We start from the raw sequence: 11,667 nt of genomic DNA, 5'->3' as shown, positions 1-11,667 counted from the left end.
ACCCATATTGAAGCCCGACTATATCCGGATTCGCGCCACGTAGGGCCTCATTCAGGGGGACGCGCTCCCTACCAAGGATTTTTCCATGCCCAGAGCTCGAACTCGAGACCTCTGGTTACGAGAGGAGCAGTCCCATCCACTGCACTACATCCTTTGGTGGTTTTTTAAAACATTTTAAGTAATAGAAATGTGTGATTTATGTATTTTCTAGTTGTATTTTTAAATATGTAAATTTTTATTTTCAAAAATATTAAGAGATGGACGTCCAAATTTACACATAAATAAGATGTATTCACATTTGTACTCCAAATCCCGCTTGTTCGTTTTGGGATGGAAATAGTACTTAAAGCAGTTAGCAAAGTTGCAGTTAAAGAGAACTCCAAATTTGTTTTTATAGGCTGAAAAATGAATTCTAATCAACTTTAAAAATAGTTAATATTGTGTGGGCAGGTAGTTTTTTTTAAAACAATAACAATTCAGCAAGTTGTTGAAACACAACTTAAATAAAGGACTTCATTAATCTTCTTCTTCATAGTCTGCCTTTTTAAAGTTTCGATCCGTTGATTTGGTTAAAGTCGTTGTCCTTTTTCGTTCTGTCTTTATTTTCAATTTTTCCCTTGCTTTGCTCCGTCACTTACAGGTTTGTTTACTGTTAGATTCTTGAAATTTCTTGTCAAAGTTTCGATTTTATTCATTATTGACGGATTTTCAATCAATTCAACTTTATTCCATCTTATTCAACTTGGTTTTTGGTTGATTTGAACTGGGTTTTGGTTATTTTTACTATTAGATTCAAGAAATTTTCGTTAAGTTTCAGTTTTAATTCATATTTGACTGTTTTAAATCAACTTAAGGTTCTATTTCATCTAGTATAATTTTGATTTATTTAATTTATAGAAGAATACTCATTATTTCTTAATTTATAGTAGTTATCAAGTGTTCTGGCAATATATTTCATTAGATATTTGTGTAGTTCTCTGCTTTTTCCCTACATTTCCCCTACTACTATCAGGGCTACACCAGTGGTAGTGGTGACAACTCTTTTTTGGTTTTCGGATCGTGGTATTTTCTGTGTTTTCAGGGAAATTCTCGAAGTTGTGGAGAGAAGTTGGGCGCTCGAGCACTAACAAAGGAGAGCAACCAGGACGAGTGTCCGCAACGGGCGGTGGGAAGCGGTGCGCGAGTGTACAACTACATCAAGTACAACAAATCAACACAGGTTTGGTTCTTGGGAGTTGGTACCTCCCGTTATACTGTTTCCCTTTTGGTGTTAGCTAAATTGAGATTACTTTGGTTCACAATAGTTCAATCATTCAACTAGTGTACTTGTAGTCACTTGTTTCCTTCTAGTTGGATTCGTTGTTTGTTGTGCACTAGTGAGTCTTCTTGAGATTTGTCGTAGTCTTAGTGGCTGCAATCTGGGATGATAGATTAAGGGCATGTCCTCGGGTGGGACAGAGAGTGGGGTCGGGGTCAGGGTGTGGAACGGGAGGTAGGGGAGGTAGAGGGGGCAAGAGAGCCTATAGGTTGAGAATCGGGTCATGGAACATAGGTTCGCTAACGAGTAAGTCTATAGAGTTGGTCAAGATACTTCAGAAGAGGAAGATTAATATAGCGTGTGTCCAGGAGACTAGGTGGGTTGGATCGAAGGCGAAAAACGTGGATGGGTATAAGTTATGGTACTCTGGAGTCCTGAGGGGTAAGAATGGAGTGGGTATCCTCGTAGATAACCATCTTAGAGAGTCGGTGGTAGAGGTCAGGCGGGTGAATGATAGACTAATGACTATTAAATTGGTGGTGGGTGAGTGTACTTTAAATATCGTTAGCGCGTACGCGCCGCAAGTAGGCTTGGATGAGGAGATTAAAAGGCATTTTTGGGAGGGGTTGGATGACATCGTTCGTAGTATTCCGCCTTCGGAGAGGTTATTCATAGGAGGAGATTTCAATGGTCATATTGGGTCGTCTGCAGTTGGTTATACTGAGGTGCATGGCGGCTTTGGTGTTGGGGAGCGAAACGGAGGGGGCACTTCGTTGTTGGACTTTGCCAAGGCATTCGATCTAGTGATTGCGAACTCAAGTTTTCCGAAGCGAGATAAACATTTGGTTACTTACAAAAGTTCGATGGCAAAGACTCAGATTGACGATCTCCTCCTCAGGAGATGCGACAGAAGGTTGTGCGAGGATTGCAAAGTTATCCCAGGTGAGACCCTAGCAACGCAACATAGGCTTTTGGTGATGGACATTGGTATTAGGATAAGGTGGAAGAAAGGGTCAGTACGAGGCGGTCCGAGGATTAGGTGGGGTGCTTTGAATAAGGATAAAGCTCAGGAGTTGGAAGGTAGATTATCGGCAATGGGAGCTTGGAGAAGTAGTGGGGACACAAACACTATGTGGTCGACGACGGTTGATTGTATAAGGAAAGCAGCGAGAGAGGTGTTAAGGATATCTTCAGGACGCACCGGTCGCCACAAAGGAGACTGGTGGTAGAATGCAGTTGTCCAAGATAAAGTGGAAGCGAAGAAGGCAGCGTACCTGCGGTTCGTAGGGAGCTCTGGAGAGGAGGAGAAGAGAGCGAACAGTGAGAGATATAAGGTAGCTAGGAAGGAGGTGAAGATGACAGTAATGGAGGCTAAGACAGCAGCTTTTGCTTGTCTGTATGAGGAACTAGGGAACAAAGGAGGGGAGAAGAAGTTATTCCAACTCGCTAAGGTGAGAGAGAGGACGACTCGAGAACTGGACCAAGTGAGCTGCATAAAAGATGATGACGACAAAGTTTTGATGGGGGATGACCAGATTAAGAGGAGATGGCGGACCTACTTTCATAAACTTCTAAATGAAGAAGGGGATCAAGATATTGTGCTAGGTGAATTGAGGAATGCCAACATCCCCCATGAATTAAGTTATTGTAGGGATATTGAGGTCGACGAGGTCATGTAGGCAATGCATAAGATGAGGAGGGGCAGAGCTACCGGGCCAGACGAAATTCCGGTTGAACTTTGGAAGTGTGTGGGTAGAGTAGGCTTGGAATGACTTACTAGGTTGTTTAATGTTATATTCAAGACTAATAAGATGCCTGAAGAGTGGAGGTAGAGTACAATGGTTCCGCTGTATAAGAACAAAGGCGATGTGCAGAGTCGTAACAACTATAGGGGTATCAAATTACTGAGTCATACCATGAAAGTCTGGGAGAGAGTGGTAGAAATGAGAGTGCGAAAGACGGTGTCTATTTCAGATAACCAGTTCGGGTTCATGTCGGGGCGATCTACCACAGAAGCTATCCACCTTATTAGGAGGATGATGGAACAATACAGGGATAAGAAGAAGGATCTCCACATAGTGTTTATCGATCTAGAGAAAGCGTACGACAGGGTTCCTAGGGAGGTCCTATGGAGATGCCTAGAGGTTAAAGGGGTCCCGGTTGACTACATTAGGGCGATTAAAGACATGTATGATGGATCTAAGACTCGGGTTAGGATAGTAGGAGGCGACTCCGACCATTTTCCGATTTTTACGGGGTTGCACCAAGGGTATGTGTTCAGTCCTTTCCTATTTGCCCTGGTGATGGATGCCATAACGCATCATATTCAAGGGGAGGTGCCATGGTGCATGCTATTTGCGGATGACATAGTCCTAATTGACGAGACACGATGCAGAGTCAACGAGAGGCTAGAGGTTTGGAGACATGCCCTTGAGTCTAAAGGTTTCAGGTTGAGCAGGACGAAGACGGAATACCTCGAGTGCAAATTTGGGGCTGAGCCGATGGAAGCAGGAGTGGAAGTGAGGCTCGACTCGCAAGTCATCCCTAAGAAGGGTAGTTTCAAGTACCTTGAGTCAGTTATTTAGGGGATCGGGGGGATCGATGAGGATGTCACACATCGTATAGGGGTGGGGTGGATGAAGTGGAGGTTAGCAACGGGAGTCTTGTGTGACAAGAAAGTGCCACCGTTACTAAAAGGTAAGTTTTATAGAACAGTGGTTAGGCCTGCTATGTTGTATGGGACCGAGTGTTGGCCGGTTAAAAATTCACACATCCAAAAGATGAAAGTAGCAGAGATAAGGATTCTGAGGTGGATGTGCGGGCATACAAGGATGGACAAGATTAGGAATAAAGATATTCGAGAGAAGGTGGGCGTGGCCCCCATGGAGGACAAGATGCGGGAAGCAAGACTTAGATGGTTCGGGCACATTCAGAGGAGGAGCACTGATGCACCAGTGAGGGGGTGTGAGCTACTGGTGGTGGTGGGCACGAGGAGAGGTAGAGGGAGGCTTAAGAAGTATTGGGGGGAGGTGATCAGGCAGGACATGGCACGACTTAGGATTTCCGAGGACATGACCCTTGACAGGGAATTGTGGAGGTCGAACATTAAGGTTGTAGGTTAGAGGGTAGTTTGTGAATATTAATACAGCGCACTAGAGTGAGACTAACCATTTAGGAGTTAGTCTTAGGATGCTACTGATCAGCTACTGATGCAGCGCTATATCTGTTGGATATTAGTATATCTTACATCCTTTTCTCCATCATTTTCGTATTTCCTATATTTCTTATATTGTTGTTATTTTTATTTTATGTTATGTATTATATGTTTTATTATGAGCCTATTGATAGTACTAATATATTGTCTCTTGTTGCTCTCTTGAGCCGAGGGTCTCCTGGAAATAGCCTCTCTGCCCCTCGGGGTAGGGGTAAGGTCTGCGTACATATTACCCTCCCCAGACCCCACTTGTGGGATTATACTGGGATGTTGTTGTTGTTGTTGAATGTCTTATTGCTCTGTGCAACCATGCAATTGTCATGAGGCTAATTTTTTCTCATCTTAAAATACCCATTAACATAAAAGCTATTTTGGTTAGTGGTAGGAAGATAACTGATACAACAAATTTTGACAAGCAGGAACTACTAATGATCCCCATTCCTTCGTCATTTTCTTTGAGATTATACAGATGATGTTTACCATGGGCGAAGCTACATGTTATAAAGGGTGGTCAACTGACCACCCTTCGTCGGAAAATTACACTACTTATATAGGTAAAATATTAGATTTTAAAGGTATATAACATATATTGAATACTCTTTCTCGGAGAATTTTTTTCACTTCATTCAAGTTTGAACACCCTTGCGTAAATTCCTGGCTTCGCCACTGATGTTTACTGAGTTCGCAATCACTAGATCGAATAAGATTCCTTACTGAAAATAGAAATGTACCTTATTTAGGGGTCCCCTACTATATAAAGGGGACACCAATCATTTGTAACGCATCATCAATCATTGTCATAAGAATATACTCTCTTACTTTCTTGCTCATTACTCATCAGAATTGTCTCTTAACTTTATTGTCGTTACTCTACTGTTCTTGTTGACCTACCTCGAGGCCATCATAGCTCGAGGTCAAGATTTGATTCAACTTAATTTAATTTATACGTTTGATTTCTTGGTTATTAATTAGTATTGAACAAAATCACATATCTTTAAAACCACAAATAAGTTTAATTGTTACTCGTATTTTCGAGGTAAACAGTTTGGCGCCCACCGTTAGGCTAAAGATAATAGTCTTTATTTCAGTACTATTCTGATAACACACGTTATTTTCACACTTGTTCTTATCAAGAATTTTTTTTCTCAGGTTAAAACATGTCAAACTCACAAAACGCACCCGTATACGGCGATGATAGTCTTGGATTTCACGGGGAAAATAATAATGTAGTTGCTTCGAGAGCCGGTGTACCACCGATTAACCTTGGGAAAGTACCAAATATAGAACCAGTCGATGTTAGTTCACACATTGATTTGAATGAGGATTTAGGCGCGGACCCCGAAGGAAGTGTACGTAGGGAAGTCCGATCTGGTTACAAAGGAATGCAGGGTATAGGAGATGGGGGAATCAGTCTCCAAGTAATATTCGAGATGCTACAAGATCAACAGATTGCTATCGCTCAACTTCAAAGTCAACATAAAACTCCAAGTGTGGTCGAACCAGGAATCACTCGCCGTACTAAGCCGGTGCTTGAAAGATCGAACAGTAATGGCTCAGGGACCTATCCCACGATTATGAGGATGCTCGAAGAGCTCACCAAAAGAATCGAGTCAGGGGAGAAAAAGATCGAGGACACTGACAAAAAAGTGGAGATGTATAACTCCCGTATTGATCAAATACCGGGGGCACCCCCGGTCATGAAAGGTTTGGATGCCAAGAAGTTCGTACAAAAGCAATTCCCTCCAAGTGCGGCTCCGAAGCCCATTCCCAAAAAGTTCTGTATGCCAGATATACCTATGTACAACAGGACGAGTGATCCTAATGAACACATCACCTCGTATACATGCGGGATTAAAGGAAACGACTTAAATGATGACGAGATCGAGTCGGTTTTGTTGAATTTTTTTGGAGAAACCTTGTCAAAGGGAGCAATGATTTGGTATCATAACTTGCCACCGAACTCCATCGATTTGTTTGCTATATTAGCAGACGCCTTCGTAAAGGCACACGCCCGGGCTATAAAGGTTGCGACAAGGAAATCAGACGTTTTAAAGATAAGACAAAAGGGTGATGAAATTCTCAAAGAGTTCGTATCCCGATTTCAAATGGAGCGAATGGAATTACCACCGATCTCGGATGATTGGGCTGTGCAAGCTTTTACATAGGGGTTGAACGAGCGGAGTTCGATCACGTCACGACAGTTGAAGCAAAATCTGATCGAGTATCCAGTTGTAACTTGGGCAGATGTACATAATCGTTACCAGTCGAAGATCAGGGTCAAGGACGACCAGTTGGGGGCCCCTTCGGGTTCAGTTCATCCAAATAGATTGGCAGTTAAGGCCTCGAGGGATACAGACAGGGAACCAAGATCAAATAGGGAATGATATCAGCCATACGTCACAGATCGAAAAAACAACGGTTCGAGGCGCAACCCTCATCGGAATGATCGAAGAAACGATCGAGGACAAAATTCTTGGGAACTTATGAGTAGGAATGGTTTTGATAAACATACCGATCCCGTAGAAGCACCTCGGTTATCGGAGTATAATTTCAGCGTCGATGCATCGGGGATCGTATCGGCTATTGGAAGGATCAAAGACACCAGGTGGCCCAGACTTATAAAAACCGATCCTTCTCAAAGAAATCCAAACTTGATGTCTAAATACCATGGTACATATGGCCATAGGACCAAAGACTGCAGGCAGCTGAGGGAGGAGGTAGCTCGATTGTTCAACAAGGGTCATATTCGAGAGTTTCTCAGTGATCGAGCTAAGAATCACTTCAGAGAAAGAGATGCAAACAGAAAAAAATGAGCAGGAAGAACCGCAACATGTAATTCATATGATCTTTGGCAGTGTCGATGTTCCACAAGGGCCTATATTCAAACGCACCAAGATGTCAATTACCAGAGAGAAACAGACTCGGAATTGTGTCCTCGAGGGCATCCTATCGTTCTATGACGAGGAAGCAGAAGGCATTTCCTAGTCGCACAATGACGCCTTGGTAATTTCTATTTTGTTAAATAAAATTCAAGTTAAACACATTTTAGTGGATCCAAGTAGCTCAGCAAACATAATCATATTGAGGGTCGTAGAGCAGCTCGGCTTGTAGGACCAAATTGTGTCTGCATCTCGGGTCCTAAATAGCTTCAACATGGCAAGAGAAACAATGAAGGGGGATATAATCCTACCAGTGAACGTGGCCGGGACCATCCAAGATACAAAATTCCATGTCATTGAGACATGAGATATATTGCACTACTCGGGAGGCCATAGATCCACAACATGAGGGTAGTACCGTCGACCCTTCATCAGATGATGAAATTCCCAATAGTGGATGGGGTGAAAATAGTTTACGGGGAACAACACGCTGCAAAGGAAATATTTGCAGTCGATGAGGTGAAACCAATGCCAGCACCTTCGACCTCGGAAAAATCGAGCACCAAAGAGGAGCAGACGGCCAAATAACAATCACCGTCCCCAACCTCTACTGAATAAGAGAAATAGGTAATCGAAGAAGAAGAGGATTTCCTTACCCCTCGAACTTTCGTTGTTCCTGAAGAGTCAGATGCAACCAAGTCAACAGTCGAGGAGCTAGAAGATGTCATATTAATCGAGTATTTGCCCAAGAAAAAGGTATATTGGGAACGGGGTTAACCCCCGAACTCAGGAAAAAACTCATTCAATTTCTTATCGATAACCTGAATTGTTTTGCTTGGTCCTATTTAGACATGACAGGGATCCCACTGGAAATAACAATATACCGGCTAAGCCTAGACCCTAGATTCAAACCAGTAAAGCAAAAAAAAGAGGCCCCAGTCCGAGGTGAAGCATACATTCATAAAGGATGAGGTAACTAAACTTCTTAAAATAGGGTCTATTCGGGAGGTAAAATACCCCGAATGGTTAGCCAACATAGTTGTAGTCTCTAAAAAGGGGAACAAACTCAGAATGTGTGTAGATTATAAGGATTTAAACAAGGCATGCCCTAAAGACTCCTTCCAACTGCCTAACATCGATCGCATGATCATGCCACGGTCGGCCACGAGATCCTTACCTTTCTCGATGTCTACTCCGGGTACAATAAAATTTAGATGAACCTAGAGGACTAGGAGAAGACCTCGATTATTACTAAGTTTGGAACATACTGTTACAATGTAATACCCTTCGGGCTAAAAAATGCTAGATCTACATACCAACGCCTAGTTAACAAAATGTTAGAGGAATAGATAGGTAAATCAATAGAAGTTTACATTGGCGATATGTTGGTTAAGTCCCTGCACATAGAGGAGCATTTAACTCATTTGCAGGAAACATTCAAAATCTTGAGGAAGTACAACATGAAGCTTAACCCAGAAAAATGTGCCTTCGGGGTCTGTTTGGGCAAGTTCATTGGCTTCATGGTATCAAATTGGGGAATCGAAATCAACCCCGACAAGATCAAGGCCATCAAAGATATCACTATCATAGACAATGTGAAAGCCGTACAAAAGCTAACATGACGTATAGCTGCCTTGTGCCGATTCATTTCGAGGTCATCAGATCGGAGCCACAAGTTATTTTCCTTACCCAAAAAGAAAAATGATTTCGCGTGGACCCTGGAATGCCAGTAAGAATTGGAAGAATTGATGCGATACTTATCAAGCCCACCTCTACTTCACACCCAGAAGATAGATGAAAAGCTTTACTTATATTTGGCAGTGTCCGAGATAACGGTAAGTGGGGTACTAGTTCGTGAAAAGCAAGGTTCGCAATTCACTGTCTATTACGTAAGTCGAACTTTAGGAGATACTTAGACTAGATACCCACACTTAGAAAAATTAGCACTTGTATTAATAAGCGCATCTAGAAAGTTAAAGCCATATTTCCAATATCACCCAATATGTGTGTTAACCACTTATCCTCTCCGAAATATTTTGCGTAAGCCCGAGTAATCAGGCCAATTAGCTAAATGGGCAATCGAACTTGGCGGGTACGATATCGAATATCAACCCCAAACGACCATCAAGTCTCAAATCTTAGCTGACTTCATGGCCAATTTTACACCGACCCTCGTACCCGAAGTGGAGAAAGAACTTATGCTAAAATCGGGTACATCATCGGGGGTATGGATCCTCTTCACGGACAGTGCCTCGAATGTGAAAGGGTCCGATCTTGACATCGTTTTGAAGCTGCCTACGGGTAACACTATTAGACAATCTATCAAAACTTCTAGGTTGACTAATAATGAGGACGAGTATGAGGCTATGATTGCAGGTCTCGAGCTAGCTAAGAGCTTGGGGGCAGAAGTCGTTGAAGCCAAGTGTGATTCTCTATTGGTGGTAAACCAAATAAACAAAAGCTTCGAAGCTTGAGAGGATAGAATACAAAGATATTTGGACAAGCTACAGGTAACCTTGCATCGTTTCAAGGAATGGACTCTAGACCATGTACCTCGAGAGCAAAACAATGAAGAAGATCCACTTGCAAATTTGGGGTCATCAATCGAGGAAGATGATATTATCCCGGGGACTGTCATCCAATTATCGAGATTTGTGGTTGAGGAGGGGCATGCCGAGATAAATTCTACAAGTTTGACTTGGGATTGGAGGAATAAGTATATCGAATATTTGAAAAATGGAAAGCTCTCATCGGATCATAAAGAGTCGAGGGCTCTATGAATCAAGGCTGTTAGGTTCACATTGGATGACGATGGAACATTGTACATGAGGATGTTCGATGGACCATTGGCGGTATGCTTAGGTCTGGGGGACACCGATTATTCCTACGAGAAATCCACTAAGGCACTTGCGGAAATTACTCCGGCGCCAAGTTTTTGATTCGCAAAATTATTAGAGAAGTGTATTACTGGGATAACATGGAAAAAGACAAAATTATTAGAGCAGGGTATTACTGGTATAGCATGGAAAAAGACACTAAGGAGTTTGTTAGAAAGTGTGATAAATGTCAGAGGTTTGCACCGATGATTCATCAGCCCGGAGAGCAAATTCACTCAGTCCTGTCCCCATGGCCTTTCATGAAATGGGGAATGGACATCGTAGGCCCCCTACCAACGGCCCCAGGTATAGCTAAATTCATTTTGTTTATGACTAACTACTTTTCTAAATGGGTGGAAGCACAGGCCTTCGAGAAGGTCAGAGAAAAAGAAGTTATTGACTTCATCTGGGACCACATCGTGTGTCGGTTCGGGATACTCGCCGAAATTGTATGCGACAACAGCAAGCAATTCATCGGAAACAAGGTGACAGAGTTCCTCAAAGCACACAAAATAAAAAGGATTTTATTAACGCCATATCATCCGAGCAGAAAGGGGCAGGCCGAATCGACAAACAAGACTATCATTCAAAACTTGAAGAAAAGGTTGGAGAACGCTAAAGGGAAATGGAGACAAGTTCTTCCCGAGGTTCTTTGGTCATATCAAACGACATCGAAGTCCAGCACGGGGGAAACCCCGTTCTCCTTAGTATATGGCTCTAAGGTTTTGATTCCAGTCAAGGTCGGGGAACCCAACACCAGATTTCGACATACATCGAAGGAAAAAAATCACGAGGCTATGAATACTAGCCTCGAGTTATTAGATGAAAAACGAGAAGCTGCACTTCTTCGGATGGTCGCGCAGAAGCAAAGAATCAAGAGATATTATAATAGAAGAACCAACCTTCGACACTTCAAAACTGGGGACTTAGTTCTACGGAAAGTCACCCTCAATACTCAAGACTCGAATGAAAATAGGGTAGGCCCGAATTGGGAAGGACTGTACCGAGTATGACCTTCTCCTTTTATCCATTTGTATTTAAGACTAACTAGTTGCAGATGTTCGATCGAAGACATCGATAACACCCTTCTACAAGAATACCTTAGGTGTTAAAGCACGTGTTGCACTCTTTTTCCCTTAGATCAGGTTTTATCCCAAATGGGGTTTTCCGGCAAGATTTTTAATGAGGCAACAACTATGTGCTACCTAGGGAGAATTCAACAGTATCCAAGGCTTCTTTTCAATCAACCTCGAATATTGGGGGCATCACCCTCGGAGGCTATATTTTTGAGAAACATACTTCACACCAAAAAGGGCCTCGATAGGAAAACTTTGTAATAGGCCAAACGGTCAGATGAACCGTGTCCATATAGGATAGTCAAGCCCCGATGGAAAAACATGTACGCATGTATGAATTATTCAAAGAAGCATTCTTTCTATA

The 11,667-nt window shown here is 42.6% G+C and overlaps 2 protein-coding genes across 2 annotated transcripts; both read left to right on the top strand.

The window, feature by feature from the left end:
* Nucleotides 1–2,121: 2,121 nt before the first annotated feature.
* LOC138868245 (uncharacterized) lies at nt 2,122–2,487 on the top strand. The gene has a single exon (XM_070145778.1). It carries the CDS (start codon nt 2,122–2,124, stop codon nt 2,485–2,487), a length of 366 nt encoding a protein of 121 aa, XP_070001879.1.
* Nucleotides 2,488–5,629: 3,142 nt separating this feature from the next.
* LOC138868243 (uncharacterized) lies at nt 5,630–6,637 on the top strand. Its single transcript, XM_070145774.1, has one exon. It carries the CDS (start codon nt 5,630–5,632, stop codon nt 6,635–6,637), a length of 1,008 nt encoding a protein of 335 aa, XP_070001875.1.
* The last annotated feature ends 5,030 nt before the right edge of the window (nt 6,638–11,667 follow it).

This window comes from Nicotiana sylvestris, chromosome 1 (assembly GCF_000393655.2).
Source record: "Nicotiana sylvestris chromosome 1, ASM39365v2, whole genome shotgun sequence".
In the NCBI taxonomy this organism is placed as follows: Eukaryota; Viridiplantae; Streptophyta; class Magnoliopsida; order Solanales; family Solanaceae; genus Nicotiana; species Nicotiana sylvestris.
Note: the sequence above shows the minus strand (reverse complement) of the source record. Positions and strands in the feature narration are given on the sequence as shown.

What these genes read in the sequence shown, in the direction of transcription:
- LOC138868245 (XM_070145778.1), top strand. Translation starts at nt 2,122, where the DNA reads ATGGCAAAGACTCAGATTGACGATCTCCTCCTCAGGAGATGCGACAGA.
- LOC138868243 (XM_070145774.1), top strand. Translation starts at nt 5,630, where the DNA reads ATGTCAAACTCACAAAACGCACCCGTATACGGCGATGATAGTCTTGGA.